Source organism: Terrapene carolina, unplaced genomic scaffold, assembly GCF_002925995.2.
Source record: "Terrapene carolina triunguis isolate 2854851 unplaced genomic scaffold, T_m_triunguis-2.0 Scaffold33, whole genome shotgun sequence".
Taxonomy (NCBI): domain Eukaryota; kingdom Metazoa; phylum Chordata; order Testudines; family Emydidae; genus Terrapene; species Terrapene triunguis.
This window is the reverse complement of record NW_020664384.1, coordinates 2,213,819-2,234,385: the sequence shown is the minus strand read 5'-3', so window position 1 is coordinate 2,234,385 and position 20,567 is coordinate 2,213,819. Positions and strand designations below refer to the sequence as shown.

Sequence of the window (20,567 nt, the reverse complement as noted above, 5' to 3'; positions counted from 1 at the left end):
GGGATATTTATGGAATAGAATACTCACAGAATAAAGGTTTATCAGCTTCCGGGATTATTAAAATACCATGAATGAGTTGAGTTTTACCATACACGAAACATTCGTTTCTCACTCTTTTCAAACTTTAGTTCAGATCTATTTCTAGTTTTAACAGATGTGGAAAATCAAATAAGTCAATTGAGATATTAGCCTTAAATTTATCCCTGATTTAACTTTGTTAACTCAGTTGACTTCAACAATCAGGACTGAACTTGGCATTTTATCTTTATAAATAAACACACAAGACATGTCCAAAACATTTTTATTTTATTAATTTACACATGAAAATTAAGAATTATGTTAATACAGTTTTTGCTTCCAGATTTCCATCTTTTGCTTCCAGACTGCCATCTTCAATAATCTGCAAAACATCAGTGTTTGGGGGGATTTAAGCATAGTTTCACCCTGTACATTCTCCCCTTCCGCTATACTATACTTGAGCAAGGATAGTGTACAGCAAGAAGTACTGTTGTCTTTAAAATTAAACAATATGAATTATAAACATTTTCAAACTGGTTTATAAGAACCAGGGGGAGGGGGAGGGACAGCTCAGTGGCTTGAGCATTGGGCTGCTAAACCCAGGGTTGTGAGTTCAGTCTTTGAGGGGGCCACTTAGGGATCTGGGGCAAAATCAGTACTTGGCCCTGCTAGTGAAGCCAGGGGGCTGGACTCGATGACCTTTCAGGGTCCCTTCCAGCTCTATGAGATAGGTATATCTCCATATATATATATAACTAGCAGAACTCTCTGGTCTGCTGATCTAATTGGGACTGGGGCCAGATTAGATAATCAAAAATCCAGATAAACCAGAGAATGGGAAAGTGCAATGCTGCAGCGGCATCTAGTGGCCACAGGAGAGTGTGCACTGGTTGTCCGGTTAATATGGATAATAGAGGGTCAGAAAAATGGGTTCGCTATTGTACTATATTTTAGCCTTGAGCAAGCTTCTTAATTAGTGGACTGTGGAACAGATGTGATATGCTTTTTCTCTGCTGCTATTCAAACAGCAAGCAGAATATTGGCTTTGGAGTTTTAAAAGTCTGATAATTTTACTATTTAATCTTTACCAAATTTCCCCAAGTTTAGTTATGTCTAGATGTTACATAGGGTTCCACTTCCTTTATTCCATTAACATGGTTTTTGTATTTATTCAGTCACTGTAGATGCTTCCTTCGGCTGCCTTCACTATTACTTTCTAGTCCTCTTCCAGATAAAATGTAATTAGGAAACTTCCTTTCCTTACACCAGGCACATTTTACTTTTTAGAACTCTTTCCAGTTACCTTCCCATTTAATGTAATGCAATCATTTTCCCATTTGGCTTCCACTAGCTTCTATATAGGCTCACCCCTAGTGTCAGCCTTCTTTGACTTGACTCATTTGTCTTGTTATACATGAGGCACAAATCTCCTGTATTTGTTTTTAACCCAGATGTCTGTGTACAGTTAGAACATTACACTGCTTTTTTTCAGTTTTACTTGTATTTCAAGTTCATGCTAAATCTTCGTTTCAGATTCCAGATTCCACATATAACCTTAAACATGTAGAAAAAATAAAAATACAAAACCGCTAACATTCTATTTTCCTCATTTTTAAAGAATTGACATTTTTCAATTTCTAAAAGTTACTTAATGAGAGCTTACAAAGAGACTATTCATGTGTACCAAAAAATCCATATAGACAGAATTTGCAATTTTACTATGGAGGAAATCAATCACATACACCATCCAAGTTCCATGATCTGTAGTATTCCAGAGAAATATTTTTAATGCAACTCAGGCTTCCACAAAGTTCCAATGTTTTCCTTCTTACAAAAACAATTAGATTGTTTATTTATATTCTAATACAGCATTCAATTTTTCTTAAGATTTGGCCTGGATTCCTTCCTTTAAATAAATATGTTCTTGTATGTATCCTCCAATTATGATTATCTAACTTCTACAGTATGACAATTCTTTTACTTTAAGAAAAACAAGGTCATTAAAGCTGTGTATTTAGCTGCTACTTCAACTTACCAGTCTCTGAGACCTTTCCAGCAATCTTCGCCATACTGTGTGATGAGCCTGGAAAAAAGTGAATGAGGGCAGTGAATTACTTATAATTAAATTGAAATCAGATCCTGTGGCAATTTTAAAAAATAGAGACAAGGTCTGTGAGGTAATATCTTTTATTCAGTTTGTGAGAGAGACAAGCTTCTTCAGGTCCGGGAAAGGTATGACTACACCACCACTGTAAACAAAACTAAAAATACAGGCAGTTTGATTGCTCATGTTGAAATTAGTTAATTTTTATTATATTTCCAACTGGACAGGTATCTCTCTCTTGCACACTTGAATATTATCACGCTCACACACATGAATTGTCCCACTGAAGTTAACGGACCTATTTACATGAATAAATTTAAGCAAATATAGAAATGTTGACAGGATTGGGGCCTTCTTTATATCTTTTCTGGTGTAAACTGTATAAATGTCATATGTGTCTTGAATATATTGTTAACAGCCATAAGCTCGCTCCCTGCCCTTTTAAGCATAAAACTCTCACTATTTCCTTAGCAAGAATACAAAACAAGATTACAAATTGCACACCTTGATTTGCTCAGAATAAAAGACCAACAATCCTCATTTTACAGAAACATTGTGAAAAGAATCTTTATTGCATCATGAATAGGCAATGCAACATTTAAACAAAATCTACAAACTATTGTTAATCATTACGCAAAAGCAGATGGAACTTCTCTCTCTCCCTCTAACTATAATGAACCTACCAAAGGCTGACAAACAAGGCTAGCATCCTGATTGCCTATGCACATGGCCCATTGCATTCTGGAAATTAATCAAGTTTTAGAGAGGAGCATAAAAAAAAAAAAATGTAGATTTAAACTAGTTAGGAACAGTGGGTGAACCAAAAAGCTGCAAGTTCCAGAGGCCAAACTTTTCTGATACCCCATCAAGTTCAATATATAAAATCTTCCTCAAATTAGATTCTGTATATTTGTCTTCTTTATTAACCAAATATACATTTCTTTTCAAGAAAATAATTTGTCCTGTATCTTCAAGATAATTCTCTTGTTCTGTATTAGGTATTATATATACTTAAAATAATGTACTGATTATGTTCCCCAAATTCACAGGATTTTGTTTTCTGTATAATGACATCACAGTCTAAATATGGCATATGGCATAAGAAGGGAAATACTGAAAGTTATGAGCACCTAACCTATGTAAAGCTTGGAAATAATAGAAATGGCTTAATAAGGAAAGAAGAAGAATTCCAAATAATAGTCCAGAGAATTCAGAAATACCTTCAAATGAATCAAACATAAAAAGCCTCCAACAAAAAAGGATCAAAATTTGTTCTAAAGTTGAGCAATAATTGATTTCTCAGTTCATTCGCCCTGAAATGATTTTTCTTCTTTCACATTGGGTTGTTTTCAGATGTTTTCTCCGTTTCAATTTTTTTTAAAATTAGCTAAATTTCTAATCAAAACGTCATTTCAAAATGAAAAGTTGAAACTAAACTTTTGAAGTGGTCAAAACGAACTGTTTTGATTTTCAAAATGTTTTCCTTTTTTTTAAAAAAAAAAAAAACTATTTACCAAACAACTGAAATTTGTGAATAGTTTCAGTGCCTCCAAAAATGCATTTTTCAATTAATTTACTATTCATCAAAATGATGTTGCCTCACTAATTATACACCATCACCATCTACTGGACACCAACTGAAGTAGCAGAGAAACTATAAATTGAAAGCTGAGAGCAACTTTTGGCCAGTGTTCAATAAAAAATAAGACTGCCTTCCTCCAGCAAACCCTGAAACAGGATATATAAATTGAGATCACCATATGGGAACCTAGAGCTAGCTGAATCCATGTGGGCTGCCTCTTTCCTCCTCCAGGGTTACAGCACTAAGAAGAAGAGTTGATCAAATCCACAGAGACACTGAAGAATCCAGCAGATGCCCAGAGTAGCCATGTGAAAGAGACTCCCCACGCCATCCCAGGGTTAACAGGACTAAGCAGCAGTGAGATTTCATTTCAGAGATTGTATTTCTCTTTCTGTTCTTTAACATTAACAACAATGTTATCTGACTGAGTCTACACTCTTTCAAGTGAGATCTCAAGTAACCATATTTTGGATTTAAACTAAGGGATTGTGTACATTTACAGCACTGTAGCTGCATTGCTTTAGCATTTAGTGAAGACACTACCTACGCCAATGGGAGAAGCTCTCCTGTCAGCATAGGTACTCAATCTCCCCGAGAAGCGATAGCTATGTCAATAATAGAAGCCCTCCCATACCGCTGTCTACACCGGGGGCAGGGAGGTTAGGTCAGTTGGTTGTGTAGACCAAGCCTAAGTAATGCAATATACATTCTTCTTTGTAAGCCCAAGCAAACTGGACTAACAGAGGAAAACAATAACTTGAAGCAGTTACTTTTGACATTTTAAACATTCCCCTTTCATACCAAAACAATTCAAATAGTAGGAACCACATTCACAGAAGTGCCTTAAGACAAGTGCATCCTTACTCCTTGGTGAATTATTTGAAGTGTGACAAATGTATTAGAAGCACTAAAGAACTGAATATTATGAAGAACATGTAATAAGAAATCTTGATAATTTGTTTTTTTCTCTGGTATAAGTGCTTGACCTCAACAACAGTCTTTATTAATCGCTTAGAAGACAGTGTTTCTTGCGTTTAGCACACACCTAGAACATTTGCTGTATCTAAACTTGATTTATGAACTGTTGACTATATAGTGAGATTCTGGGTGAATTAATACACTGTGGATTGGTTAAGAAAAATTAAGTGTGCTGATCCGAGAAATGCTCCAAGGTCTTACTTGACCTGAAAAGAACCTAGCGCTCATTAGCAAGATAGCATCCCCTACACTCAATAAAAAGTGGTTACCCTAATTAAATTCTATGTCAATATTGGCCTCAACACTTCTCAAACTGGCAAATCTAGTTTGTTCAATTTCACCTCTGCAAATTCATAAAATTGACCTCCCATTCACACTTACACAGGCAGTGTCAGCAAAGGGAAGTAGTGGTGAATTACAGAGGAGATAGAGAAGCACCCTTCTCAACAATTGTCAGCCAGTGTTAGGGTTTATACATGTTAACAGACCTGGGGGGGAGGGGGGAAAACACACTGCCCATTAACCACAATACACATTCTGTGACTGAAAGGCTTGAGGTATCCGCTGCTGTTAAATATTTTGATAATTTAAAAAACCCTTTTAAGCAAGACATTTTCTAAGTTATAGCTTCTGCAATATACTGCCCTCTGCAAAATAATGAAGGCCATGAGGCCACTAGGTTGAGATCCCCAGATGATCTTGCATACATTAAAGGATTAGCCCATGGAAAGCTGATCTGGCTCTCAGTGGGGGCAAAAGCTCCTACCCTGTTCTGCTGGCAACTGAGACAGAGGAATTTGGGCTAATATAAGACTAACAGTAGCCCTAAAAACATAAGTAAACAATTTAGAAAGGTGTGCGTATGTGTGAGAGGAAGAGAGTGAGAAAAGAAGAGACAGGTGCTAAAACTGAAACTTGGCACTCCACATTTAGATAGCGCCATGATGCAGAGCATAAGCCAGAAGCTAACTGATGGAGCTTAGAAAGAACTTTACTCTATGGGCAAGATATTCCATAACTGTCACTACAGAGTTTTTTTGCACCTGTTTCTGAATCATCTGATAGATGATTATAGACAGAACACTGAACTAGATGATTCTGATTCTGAATGGCAATTCTTATTTTACACTTTGGAATGATGTGCAGTGAAATAATTTCACTCATTTAAAAGAGTTAATAGTTTGCCATTTCCCTTGGAGGAAACATTCTCAGTAACCACACGAACAAGAAAAATGTGATGGACAATTATAGAACCTCCCCAGAAGTGACATGACTAAAATAACTATACTGGAAGACAAGTATATTTTTAAAAAACAACAACTAATGCTTAAATAATGCCACAGAGCCTGGTCTATAGTAAAGAGTTTTGACTAAATATCTAAAATAGTGCTGAGGAAACCAGAGCCTTGACACTCCTAAAGTAAACCACACTCTGGGCCTTCCACTCATCTACTTCTCACCTAGGGTGACCAGATAGCAAGTGTAAAAAAAAAAAAAAAAATCGGGACAGGGGGTGGGGGGTAATAGGTGCCTATATAAGAAAAAGTCCCCAAAATCTGGACTGTCCCTATAAAATTGGAACATCTACTCACCCTATTCTCACAACTATGACAAGATATTGGCACTGCATATGCCAAGGATTTGAAGACATGTAAAAAGACTTCTTCCACTCCTTCCTGTCCTAAGCAAAGAATATTTGTACTGAATGCATTACTTACCTTTAAGTGAACAGGCAGAGACACACCCTGAAACCTTCGTATAGACTCAGACTGGCTGGTTTGGAGATTATGGGCTGCTGTCACTTCATACTGGAAGCAAAAACTTGTCCTTGGAATGTGAGGGCCTTCACTAATATCTACAAAGTCACCAAACCTAATTGGAGCACAATAAAACTCACAGTGAATGTATGTTTATAGCGACATTACAAACATAGCTATTTCTTTTCATTATCACTTAGAAAATAGAAAATGCCTATCTACAGAAAATTATAGTGAACCTCTTTCTAAACCAAAAGAGAAAACCCACACAAATCCCAAACCAAACATCCCACTACAGCTCAGCATTCTTGGTATCCGGGGAAGAAGTGCCCTTGAAAACTTCAGGGTCAGCATGTTTTCCTAACTTGAATAACTAATTTAAAACTAGAGTCCAGAAGGCAGTTCTTCAGCTGTCAAAGGTACAATGATTTTAATGGAATTAGGACAACATACAGGATCTGCTCCCAAAAGCACACACTTTTGACATGATTCTATTTATTGCTTCAAGAAGGATTTCCCCTATCATATATCTGAAAACTCCAATACTTGCATAAATGAAGGAAGGAAGGAATTTAAAAACAAAACAAAACCCTTCACATCACACTCTTCCTTCAGAGATCTTCCCTTCTGTCCTCAGTCTCCACTCTGTGCTCTGCAGACTTCCCTGAGCAAATATACTTTTCCCAAGAAAAACACTATTCCAAAACTAGCCATCTCTGCAAAGCCAATTTTTCTGTAGGGAGTTTCCAGACCACAACAACCACTCATGGTAACACACAAACATCAAGTGGTCTGAACAGCATGCATGAGGTTAAACCAAAAATGCATCTTTTTACAACCCATGGACTATGATAAACATTTCTTCCCCTCTCAAGCAATTTTTCCCTTCACCAATCAGATTCCTACAACTTTCTTCTGCTTTTCTTTCCTTGAACACCTGAAGCCAGTTCCATTCTGACCCCAGTGTAAACATAACTGTAAGTAACGCAATGCTGACAGCGAACTGGAAAAGGAATGAGATTTTGGCATAAAAAGGTTTACCAGGAAAATTTTAGTTTTTGTTTTAAAGTATTTTTCTTCTAATACATTAAAGTTGTTAAGACTAATTTTTAATTTAGAACCTTAATATAAAGCTTTTAAAGTGATGGGTTTTTTTTTCAGTGTTTACCATCAAGAGATGGGAGGCAAGGGAAGGAAGCCCACTATCTTAAAAGCTTTATGAAAAGTTTAAGGAGTCCCATCAAGAGTTAAATACAACAATAATGGTGCTGTGGAAGAACCTATATAGATCAGAATGCAGCTAACCCAGAAAGCAAAGTTCCATTAAAAATACATCACAAGTCACTTACCTTTCTTTCAGATGCATATAATTTTGCAAAGTAACTGGACCCTTGTGAATCATTATAGAATAAAATTCAAGTTTTACTCACCTATGTAACTTCACTATTCCTTCAGGATTTTGCGATGCTTTCTGTTCTATTGAATCCATTTTGTACCTTGAAAGAAAACAAAACAGCACACTTCACAAATTTGTCAGATATAAAGTTACATATATGAAGAAGCAAAAAACAATCAAGTTGCTTCATATTATTTTTATAATCTATAAGGGTCTAATGCAGAAGCACACTGAAGTCACTGGGAGCCTTTCAGAACCTAATCCTTAACTCCACTATTAAGTTAATATGGGGAAAATAATGAGAAAAATCTTTGAGCTATGCATCAAAGAAGCTTTTTTAATAATTGTGCTCAATATTCATAAGATTAGAAACAATTTTAAACCCTTACCTTTCATATTTCAAGGCCTCTTTGACATGCCTCACAAAAAATATGTATGTCATGAATGAGCCAATCCACCTCAAAGCAGTTACATTCATTTTATTTTGTGGAAAGAACATTTCAATAAAAATAAGCCTTTCTAGATACAAAGATGTTAATGCCAGAAGGGACCATCTGGTTTGACCTCCTGTGCAACAAAGGCCACAGAATTACACCCAGTTACCTTGTAATAAGCCCATTAACTTGTGTTTAGCTAAAGCATAATTTCCAAAAAAGGCATCTATCCTTGATTTGAAGACATCGAGAAAGAATCCACCACTTCCTTCAGTAGTTTGTTCCAATGATTAAATACCTTCACTGTAAAAATGTGTGCCTAGTTTCTAATTTGAATTTGTCCAGCTTTAACTTCCAGCCACCAGCTGTTATGCCTTTCTTCACTTGATTAAAAAGTCTGTTAGTATCCACTATTTTTGCCCCAGAACTAAGGGGAGGGGAAAGAAAGGTACAGAGAGGTAAAGCGACTTGCCTGAGATCACAAAGTAGATCACGGCCAAGACAGGGATAAATCCCAGGCCCTGGTCAGTACCCCATTTATAGGACACCTCAGTTTTGGTTTTTATTTTATTTTTCACAGGAATTGATCAGTGTTTATCACAACAACAACAGAAACAGGTGAAGATTGGTGGAAAAAACTAGTAATATTTTTTCTGGATAAATATCAGGGTTTATTTTGGTGGACGGCAGGACAGGGAAAAAAGTATTCAGTAGATTAATGCTTTGATTAATGAAATTCAATGTGGTTTGCTACAGAACTAAAACAGAACTCAAAACACAAGGCCACCTCCGAGTTTAAGAAAACAATACATCTCTAATCCCCAAATAAAACCTTTCATTTGAATAAACAGTTTACTGTTGTAGACTTACAACTATTAGCCTAAAAATATTTACATTTAATAATTGGGCCACACCATTTGAGTGCATACCCTCAACTTCATCCTTTTCTTTTTTTTTTTTTTTAAACTTTAATACATCCTTGTGTTCTGAAATGTATTCTGACTTATATTTTTGTTTTCCTCCCATTTTCGTGTATCAGATCTTTAAACAGCATCTGCTAACAGCTTGAAATGTGTATGTGGTGGGTGTGAGATTCATCAGTACGTTCAGATGCACACGCACTTTGGCGCCTGTGTGTGTGTCTGTTTATTGTGTGTATCTTCTAGACTAATCTATAGCCTTACTTCAACAGGCAGCTTTGCATATACACACAGACTAATGTATTATCGTAATATATATATCATGCAATGTATTGTATTTTCCTAATAAAACAAGTTATTTTTATATATTTGGATGATAAAAAAGTAGGGTGAAAGTCAGAAAAAACAAATACTGTAATCCTTTGTAAAATCTGCCTTTTTTTTTTTTAAATAAAAATCAGTTTAAACTGAAAATGAAGGGGGTTACCCATCTATTAGATATCACTGCCTCCCAGATAGATAGTTGGGTGGAGTGCCAAGCTTAGCCAGTTACCTGTTAACCAAGGCTGATAGTAAAATATAATGGTATTTAGAAGATAACTTCCTGGATTCACTTGTTGAATTTGAATATCTCAATATAGAGATGTACTGTATAGAACAAAACTTAAAAGAATAAGCATATGAGGAATCTAACCACTAATATGGTGAAAGAACTTTAAGAACTTCAAGATTTCACTAGTTTGATACTAAATACAAAATCTCATAACTGTTCCAATTTCTTAAACACCTCTCAGTTATACACTGTAGTGCCACCTAGTGTGTGCATTTAACAGGAAAACATAAGTGTATATTAGTTTAGCTCTACTGAAGTCAGTGGAGCTACACTAATTTACACTGAGGGTCTAGCCCTTCATATTTCAATTGTCACATTTTTAAAGGTTATATTTCCTTTAGCAATTCAATTCAGTCTTTACTATTTTTGTTTAAATCTGAAATAAACACTGACCTGTTATGCTGAAACATTTCTAATGCCACTTTTGCTTCAACGTGCAATGTTTCAAACGGCAGATCTTTGTGAATTAGATTGTATGCTTCTTTTGTAAGAGAACGGAAGTTGTCCTTAAAACAAAAAAGTAGACTGTTACCACTGTTCTTCAGCTGCTTTTTAATACACAATGTACGTATAAAAAATATTGTAACAAGCAGTAAAAATGGTAAACGAGCTTTTAAGGAGACTCCTAGTATATCTATAAATTCCTACAAATATATCTATCAGCAATAGACTTGCTAATGATTACTGTTGGTAGGACATTACAGTTACTCTAACTAGGAGTGGCCACTGCCACTGAAATCAATTGGTGTGTTTTCACTGACTTCAATCGGTATTGCATCAGGCCCAAAGAAAATGGGAATTCCTTATTACCCATGCACTCCCATTTCCAATTTTTTTGAGAGACTTCTAATTCATTGAAAGCTTCAACAAGCTCCTCCAAACATACTATATGCATAGACATAATCCTGCCACTGCTGAACACTAATCTGGCTAATATCTGGCTAGTTTTCAAGCGATCAATCAAAATCCCACCTGAAAGTGCCCTCTTTGTTAACAATTTTTTTAAAAAGTGGACATTATTGATACATCAATAAATACAAAACTGATTGCCCACTCCAAAAATCAAACTTCAGTACTCAGAAGACATTAGCAACTATCAAAATGTTTACTGGATTGAGAAACTGAAGATGACTCACAACTACCTTAGAAAGTTTTTCAAAGTGGGCAAGTTAAAATACAGCTTGCACTAAAGTGAAATTCCGTATTTTGTTAACATTGCCCCTTTAGCCATACATCTTTTTTCCCCCTCTTCTGGTGAACACGCATTATAAGAAGAAACGCCTGCCCAGTGAAATATATTTGTTTTCACTTAACCTCACAGGAAGTCATGAGGCTTGATTAAAGGTCTAAACAGCTTTGGACCCTCTGCTTAGAAATGCCATGTAAGTGCAAACTATTAAGAAAATTACAATTTAATATACACTCATAATATTTCTAAGTAAACATATATCACCTTCTCCATACTGGGAGAAAAACTGTGCTAGCTATAGCTATCTTTAATTTAATGGGGCTCCACATGGGGGCAGAGGTTTGCCTGGGGTAATCAGGTAATAAGGGTCTCTAAACTGTTGCCACAGTAAAGCAAGACTGTTCCCATTTTAAAAAAGAAAGGTCACAAGAAACAAAGGAGGAGTAAATGATAATCATTACTTTTCAGAAGACAAATTGTACTTACTTCTGTTGGTTTCCAGCCATCAAGCCTACTGTCCAAAACAACATCATAACAGAAAGCTCCAGAGATCACTGCAGAGCCAGAGAAAATGCTGTTATTTGTAACCAAGTATACATTTTATTTCATGGCCTCAGCAGTCTTACAAAAACTTTATCAGTGTGAATAAATAAGGGCCAAAGCAAGGCTGTTTCTGTTATAGAAATATAGCAAGGATCACAAGCTGAAACCTGTGGATTACAATCACAGCTGGACAGTTTGGGTTTTATAAAGTCAAATGACAGATTCTATTTGTCTCTTAAATATTCACCCCAAAAATATGTTCAGGGTATTTACAATTTTTATAAGAGTATGGCAGTCTGTACCCACTCATCAAAACAGTTTTTTTCTGGATAAGTATGATATACATTCAGACCCTCCTCCTCTCTGGAGTATTTCTGCACTTTTCATTTGTACAGAGAATTGTATTGCTCAGAGGTGCCAGACAGACAGAATATAAGACTTAAGTCATTTATTTATCCACAGAGGAGGTAATACAGGCAGCAGCAACACAATTTCAAACTCTGACAACATACTGAGGTAGGAGGAGACGGCATGGTCTCCATGCACATTCATTCAGTCCTTGGCCTCTCTGCCTAAAAGCCATTTGGAGTCATGGTATGGTAACATGACGGCAGGGGCGGCTCTAGCTTTTTTGCTGCCCCAAGCACAGCAGGCAGGCTGCCTTACGCGGCATCCCTGCGGGAAGTCCCCGGTCCCGCGGATTCGGCGGCATGCCTGCGGAAGGTTCGCCGGTCCCGCGGCTTTGGCGTACCTGTTGCCGAATCCGCGGGACCAGCGGACGTCCCACAGGCAAGCCGCCGAAGGCAGCCTGACTGCTGCCCTCGCAGGGACCGGCAGGGCGCACCCCGCAGCTTTCCACCCCAGGCACGCACTTGCTGCGCTGGTGCCTGGAGTCGCCGCTGCCTGACGGTCAGCCTACCAGCCTCACACATATCAAACACCTAGGGCTTGTCTACATGAAGACTTTAGGCGCAACAAGCCAAGGTGCAACTGTACTGCGCACTAATCTGCCACACACGAAGTCACTGTGCAGACCCTGCTATGGCACACTAAAATTTCCATAGTGCACTTTGACATACTGCCAGATAGCCAGTCAATTTCAGGCTTTGCTTAAGTAGCTGAAGGATGAAATGCTCTCTTCCCAGCAGTCTAAATATATTTTTTAACAATAAATATGAAAACCTTTTGCTTCTGTCAATTTAAAATCCTAAAAAAATTCAGACTACAGATTAGCAGAAATTGTCAATGCTCTTTGCTATTATGCTTAACTATTGCAATAGTCCTCCAGTATAACTTGCTAGTTTTCTAGTAAGCCTTCTGGCCATTTACATGAATAAACAGTGTTAAAAGAAATTTCACACAAACATCAGTGCATCATATCCGACACTTTAGCTTATCATACAAGGTATAATTTAAGGTCCTGTTCCTCATCTTAAAAGCCCTAAATGGACTTGGACGCAGTTATGTCAGAGACCACCTCTATTTCTGCACTGTGACAAAGCAGCTGTCAGCAAAGACACTTCAACTGAAAGAGGCAAAACGACACCTCATACTCGTCTGGGTCACTGCATCCTTAATGGAAGGTAAAATTTGCTGCCAGCAGAAATTGGGCTGCATCAGTCTTGCCACCTTCAGGACATGGTGCAAGACCACTTCTTCATGCAGGCATTCTGGGTGGGATTTCAAGTGTTCAGATGAGCAATTCTGAAATCCCAATTATTACAAACACATTAGTGAAGTCACTCCAACATCACTTGATGTCTGACCATTGAAATGATGACGGAGAGGGGAAGAGAGAAGGTACAACTGGGCTGTACTACTGAGTACATATTCCTTGGACATAAAATGAATGTCTAAAGCACTCAGACATTACAGTGACACATTTTAGAAATTGAAGAATAATAAACCCCTCATCAGTAGGAAAGAGAGCCCCTAAATGTGCTGTAATACTAATTCTGAGACATGCACCTGAACTGGGTCTATGCGAGCTTATCAACAATAAAACATTTATATCACCTGGCACTTCTGGAGCTCTGATCAGACTGACTGAGTATTCATCTTTGAATGCCTGCTTTAACACACATGCCATGATCATGGCACAGGAACGCCAATAGGCCTGTAATAAAGAGCATTTCAAACAAATTTACTATACTGAAGTTGCCAATTCATGCCAGACTAGTTCAGCTATTGATTCAATTAGTGAGTCTTCCTTTAAAACTGAATTCCTCATAAATTTGCTAGTTTCCATTGTGCACTAGTATTTTAATACAATGGACATATTTTATCAATCATTTATACAGTGCTACAAACATAAGCTTTACAAAATAGAACACCAGGTGCACCCTTCCTGGAGAAGCTTTGAATCAACAGTCCTGATCTTTCAACAGTCCACCCATGTGGATTTAACTGCAGGTTCTAAGAGACAGGTCAACTGATCAGGTAAAGAAAAGTGCAGGAAAATTACAGGTGAGAAAACAAGGTATAAAAGATTTCCAGAAAAAAAGTATTTCAAGGGAGGGATCTGAAAGAGGATGGAGAGAGTATCTTGCAGACTGTTCAAGTTGCAGGAGGCAGCATTAAAGAGAGAATGAAGAGAGCATGAGAAGGAGATAAAGGAAGAGGCAAGGAGGGAGGGATGCAAGCAGTATATCAAGTGAGAGAAGAATTAACAGCAAATGAAAAGAGAGGTGTAGCGAGGTGAGATTATAGAGGACCTTGAAGGTGAGGATAGGAAGTACTAGATACTGCGTATATGTATCTTCAGGCCTACTGTAAGTTCTAAAGTTTACAATATTTCAAGGAAGGGGGTCGAACTGCAACAGCGCACAGTGATTTTGCAAGCTTGTGCTTTGCCCCAATGACTGCATTTTGTGGTCCAGAATCTAAATTTTCATTGAGAAATAATTAAGATACTAACCCCTTATGGATGTGAAGATAAACTTCAAAATGTGAACCAGATGTAAACTAATGTAATGTCTACTAATCATGGGTCAACTTGAGTCTTCAGACAACCTGAAACAATAGCTCTGATGCCTGAACTGACAGTTTAAACATCAACATTATTACCTATATTATTCATGCCCACAGAATTCAAGGAAGCAGATGGACGTGGAACTTGAGTTGTGGGGTGGAGTTTAGGAGACTACCACTTATTTCTTCCAATGCAACCCTGTTTTAAAGCAGAGGGAACGCTAACCCAGCTTATGCACTCTTCAGCCAAAATGATTCTTTACTGAAGTTAACATCACTGACTAGAAATGTAAAGTATCATTTTTAGCGTGCAATATAAGTAGTATTCCTCACATCATCTTTGAAAGGTATGTAGTAAGTACCATTTGACCCTTTTACATATGGGTTAACTGAAAGACAGAGTTTAAGTGACTTGGAAAAGACCACACAGTCAGGAGCAGAACTCGGCAGTTCTGACTCCCAATCCTACAATATTCTTCTGTATCCACGTGTGGTCTCATGTTCTTCATTTAGATTATAAGCAATTTGGGGCAGATTCTTTTTATTCTGTGTTTGTACAGTGGAGTTCTGATCAACGACTGCGCTCCTAGGCACTACTACAGTAATAATGTAACAAAAAACATTCCTACATTACAAACTAGGATTTTACCTGAATTCTTAGAACTGATGGATCAACTTTATAAACAAATATATTTGGTGAAAGCAATAGATACTTACATGTAGTGACAAATCAACTCTTCTACCATATCGGAGCCAGTATTAAGGGGCTAAAGACATACTACAAATACAGCTACTTCACTCCTCCTCTCCCTGTCTGGAATTGGTTGTAGACCCTTTTTTCTCTATATAATGAACAATCTTTAGTGTAGGGTTATTAGCAGACTAAAATTACGTTTAGGCTATAAATTTTTAGTTATTACAGAAATGTAGACCAAAAAAAAAAAAACACTTATTTTATGCATCCTACTATACTTTCAGTAAAGCTTCTCAACATGGTTATTCCCAGCTACTGCAGTGTCTATCTTGTTCATAAGGAGCTTGAAGGAAAAGGTTTCTTATATCTTAATTATTTTCCTGCATTAATACAACTCTTGATTTCTCTAGAGTGCAGAATAAGATTTTGCTTTCATATATATGTGCAAAAATTGGTGGAGATAGTAGAGACTGTCCAAACAGCAATAGAGATGAAGCCAACAAGAAATGTGTGATTTTAACAACTTGCATTTTCTCATGTAACCAATAGAGCTAGAATTTCATTCAAACTACTACCTAACGCCCTAACCTACTCATTGAAGTCAATAGAAAAAACTTCCACGGGAGTTGAATCAGGCCATAAGAGAGGGAAAATTGCATAAAGAAATAAGATGCTGATTTACCTTGTTCACTTCCTCTGGATTTTCATCTTTGAAAGTAAGAAACTGAATTTCACATGATTTGGTCAAAGGCCGATACATGTCCCAAAGCTCTCCATCCACAAGTGCCAATACTGATTTCTTACAATGCCATTCACTTAAGTCTAAAAAAAGAGTGGAAGAATTCAAGGCAGTTTTCAACATCCCTCTAAGATTGCTAAAATTTGCAATTTAGAATTCTACACTTATTATACCAAAATCCAAGTGTCATTGCTTGAAAAACCTGTGTGTGGGAATGCTATCAGAATCCACAGAAATTAACTTTTTTCTTAAATCCCACTATCTGTATTTTATACATGCCAAACTGAAATACTATGTTTGTATTATTACCTAGACCACTGTGTTTGTCTTTGCAATGACCACAATAGTCGTATGTGCCAGTTTGGATGGTAAATACATTTATCAGCAAAGTGATTTTGATACACAATGGAACAAACAGTTTGTGATTCCATTTACTTACGCATGGCGCAATTGTATGGAGTAGACAAAGCTTTGTTCATAACAAACAAAGTGCCAGGATGAGATTTGCCAACATATTTTACTTCAATCTTCTCAATTCGTGGATACAGAGACAACTGTCTCTCTTTCTCCTTAGTGAAGAGTTCATTGCGCATCTGAACAATCTCAGCTGTTGACAGTCGAGAAGCAGGAGCTGTTGAAATAAACCCTGGAAAAAGAAGTGATCTAACTAAGCAACATACAGCTTCTCAAGATATTTCACAAACAGATATAAATAGACTAAATAGCATCTTCAATGAGTAGAAAAAATGAGCCACTAACTCAACAAACCTTTAACTGTATCCATATTGCAATGGCACTAACTTCCAGTTCACTCTTAACATTTGTAATAATCACTCATTATGCAAAAACCAGACCCTAAATATTCAAAAGTTAAATAACATGTTATTTAAATAGAAAGGCTCAGCACAAACCTAAAATCTTACTTGTAATCTTTCAGACTCTGTATTTGACTCTATTACAAGCCATGATTGCATCTGTGTCCCTCTACTTTCTCCTCATGAATACATAAGAGGAATTGTGGGATAATTCTCTCTCATAAGAACTTGCGTTCTGATCCTGTATGGCAAATCCTTGCTGCATCATGTCCTGTACACTGCCCCCAACTGCAGAAGAATAACCTGATGCTTTAAAAGAACACAAAAACCCGGGCATAATTAGTTTAACTATGCAATGGTGCCCATGAGGAAACATTCCTTTCTGACCCCTACAACAATAGTCTTACATCATGAATAACTACAAAAATTGTCCATATTTATCCAGAGCCATTTTTAACTCAATGATTATAAATGATAAGAAGCACCTCAGATCAACTACATTAGCTAAGTCCAAATAGAGTAAGTTATAAAAATTTACCGACTGACATCTCAGCCTTTACCATAATAATTTTCTTGCCTATTTAAAAACATTTATTTATCCCACATAACTGAATTTTGCAAACCTCTCATTTTATTTTAAAATGTGAATTTTATTATTTATACAAGTGAGTCTGCAGACCATGAGCACGTGCACACACACACCATGTGGTTTCCAAAATGTTTCACATTCTGTAGTCCACGAAGAAAGGATCCATGGATCACTGGTGATCCGCAGAACCAAACAAAACATTTTGGAAATTAGGCACGGGGGGGGGGGGGGGGAATATTACAAAGAAACCTACACAATACAAGAGCTGCTTCCAAAGTCATAAATTGTGCCTAGACAGGTAAACCACTGACTTATAACTGAGGCCTGGTCCACACTAGGAATTTACCTCGGTATACCTACATCCCTCGGGGGTGTGAAAAAGCCACACCTGTGAGAGATGTAATTACACTGACCTAACCCCCAATGTAGACTGTGCTAGGTCAGCACAAGAATTCTTTGGTCAAACTAGCTACTGCTTCTCGGGGAAGTGGATTAACTAAAGCAACGAGAGCCCGGGGGGAGGGAAGGGGGGAGCCAGGCTCCCAGCAGGGAGATTCCTGACTCGTGTGTGGTCAGCTGCTCCGTTCCCCGTGGCAAGCAGCCCGGTGCGGCTGCCCCAATCCCGGCAGGGAACCGAGAAGCACAGCTGGAGAGCCAGGATCTGGCTTTCTTGTCAATTTCACAGCTCCAGCATAGGTAGCGTCTATGGTCACTACATTACAGACCTATATCGCTATAACTACGTCACTCAGTGATGTGAAAAATCTATATGCCTGAGCAATGTAGCCATACCAACCTAACCTCCCACACACACACACTCAGGCTAGGTCTACACTGGGGGGGAGTCGACCTAAGATACGCAACTTCAGATACGCAAATAGCGTAGCTGAAGTCGGCGTATCTTAGGTCGATTTACCTGGCAGTGAGGATGGCGGCGAGTCGACCGCTGCCGCTCCCCCGTCGACTCCGCTTCTGCCTCTCGCCGCAGTGGAGTTCTGGAGTCGACGGCAGAGCGATCGGGGATCGATTTTATCGCGTCTACACTAGACGCGATAAATCGATCCCCAATAGATTGATCATTACCCACTGATCTGGTGGGTAGTGTAGACGTACCCTTAGGCCTGGTCCACACTAACCCCCCACTTCGAACTAAGGTATGCAAATTCAGCTATGTTAATAACGTAGCTGAATTCGAAGTACCTTAGTTCGAACTTACCGCGGGTCCAGACGCGGCAGGCAGGCTCCCCCGTCGATGCCGCGTACTCCTCTTGCCGAGCTGGAGTACCGGCGAGCTGGAGTACCGTTGTCGACGGCGAGCACTTCTGGGATCGATTTATCGCGTCTAGACAAGACGCAATAAATCGATCCCAGAAGATCGATTGCTTACGGGGCGGACCAGGAAGTAAGTGTAGACCTGCCCTTAGAGAGCACTAGGTCAGTGGGAGAGACGAGCTACAACCTCTCAGGGAGGTGGATTAACTATGCCAGGAAAAAGCTCTCTCCTGTTGGTGTAGAGCAGGGATGGGCAAACTTTTTGGCCTGAGGGCCACATCAGGTTTTGGAAATTGTATGGAGGGCCGGTTAGAGGAGGCTGTTCCTCCCTAAACAGCCAGGCGTGGCCCGGCCCCGGCTCCCCCCCAACCCGCTTCTTGCCCCCTGACGCCACCCCCCCAGGACCCCTGCCCCATCCAATCCCCCCAGTTCCCTGATGCCCCCCTGCCCCATCCAATCCCCCCAGTTCCCTGATGCCCCCCCTGCCCCATCCAATCCCCCCAGTTCCCTGATGCCCCCCAGCACCCCTGCCCCATCCACCACCACCCCGCTCCCTGTCCCCTGCCCACCCCAGAAACCCCCACTCCTGACTGCCCCCTGCTGCCCCATCCAACCCCCCCTCCATCCTGACTGCCCCCCCCCCGGACCCCTGCCCACATTCAACAACCCCGTTCCCCGCCCACCACCCCGAACTCCACTGCTCTCTATCCAACCTCCCCCCCTTACTGCGCTGCCTGGAGCACCGGTGGCTAGAGCCAGCCACACCATCGCGCAGCACAGAGGACCGGGTCAGGCCGCGGCTCTGCAGCTGCGCTGCCCCGCTGCCCAGAGCATTGCGCTGGCGGCGGGGCGAGCTGAGGCTGCGGGGGAACAGCGGGGGAGGGGCCGGGGAGAGCCTCCCGGGCCAGGAGCTCAGGGGCCGGACAGGAGGGTCCCGTGGGCCGTAGTTTGCCCACCTCCGGTGTAGAGCATCTTCATTAAAGTACTGCATCATTGTAGTTGTAGCTTTGCCCTACGCTGAAGTGCTACAGAGACAAGCTGAGTTTGGACTGAGGTCAGCAGAGAGAAGGAAGCTGGTGTTTACACCTACCACACTGCTGAAGCTATGCAAACAACCCATAACTGCACCCAACCCCCAATAGTCAGTGCAGGGGGGGGGGGCGCGGGCACTGCCCCTACCCCGCCCCCCGAAGTGCAGGGTCGGGGTCACTCACGGGCGTGTTGGCTCCGCAGGTACCGGGTCGCCCAGCGCGCGGCCATGGCCCAGAGACTGCTGCTGCTGCTGCTGCTCCCTGCGGCCTCCCCCGAGCGCGCGCACCCGGCGCAGGTTCCCCCGGAAACACGGACCGCGGCGCAGAGATCCGCCTGCCTCGGCCGCTAGGGGCGGGGCCCGGAACGAGTCCTCGGGAACCCACCACTGCCGCGGCGCGCGGCCCTGAGCCATATCCTTCCGCGGGGAGCGGCCCGGTCTGCAGAGACCCGCACAGACTCTGAGCTCAGCCAGAAGCACGTTCAGGACCAGAGTGACGCTCATGGTGCAACCGGGTTCCCGCATGAAATCCCATTTAATAAGCAGGTTGCTGCATTGTGCCGTCGCGTAGCGGCATTGCAGTGTCCCGTTTCAAGTGTAGACAGATGAAGTATAACTACTCAGGTCCCAGTCATCAGGGATCCCCTCTACTTGACCAGAGCTCAAAGAGCTGTAGTACATAGGCTGAAGAGACCTTGGAATTAAAAATATTCCACCACAAACTGCCCAATAATTTTCCTCCCACAAAAGAAGATCTGAGTCAGGCTCAGGCCGATACCTAGACCCCGTCAACATAAGAAGATGATTTTGTCCACAAAGTAAACTTCTTACATTCCTTAGACAAGTTTGTTACAATTTTCTTGTGTTCACTCATGGCAGTGATTCAGCCAGATCACAAAAGGGCAAAGATATGACAGACACTGA

At 40.0% G+C, this 20,567-nt stretch overlaps 1 protein-coding gene across 2 annotated transcripts; it reads right to left on the bottom strand.

The window, feature by feature from the left end:
- Nucleotides 1–289: 289 nt before the first annotated feature.
- On the bottom strand, nt 290–19,894 carry LOC113406636 (39S ribosomal protein L39, mitochondrial-like). Of its 2 annotated transcripts, none has more exons than XM_026652445.2 (10): nt 19,828–19,894; nt 16,377–16,583; nt 15,881–16,020; nt 13,551–13,650; nt 11,478–11,545; nt 10,196–10,308; nt 7,870–7,935; nt 6,401–6,554; nt 2,054–2,101; nt 290–400 (listed from the first exon to the last, which is right to left on the bottom strand). In XM_026652445.2, exons 1-10 carry the CDS (start codon nt 19,871–19,873, stop codon nt 335–337), a joined length of 1,008 nt encoding a protein of 335 aa, XP_026508230.1. In that variant the 5' UTR covers nt 19,874–19,894; the 3' UTR covers nt 290–334. The 2 variants fall into 2 exon arrangements, with proteins under 2 accessions (XP_026508230.1, XP_026508232.1); XM_026652447.1 differs by lacking the exon at nt 19,828–19,894 and adding an exon at nt 19,704–19,775.
- Nucleotides 19,895–20,567: the final 673 nt, after the last annotated feature.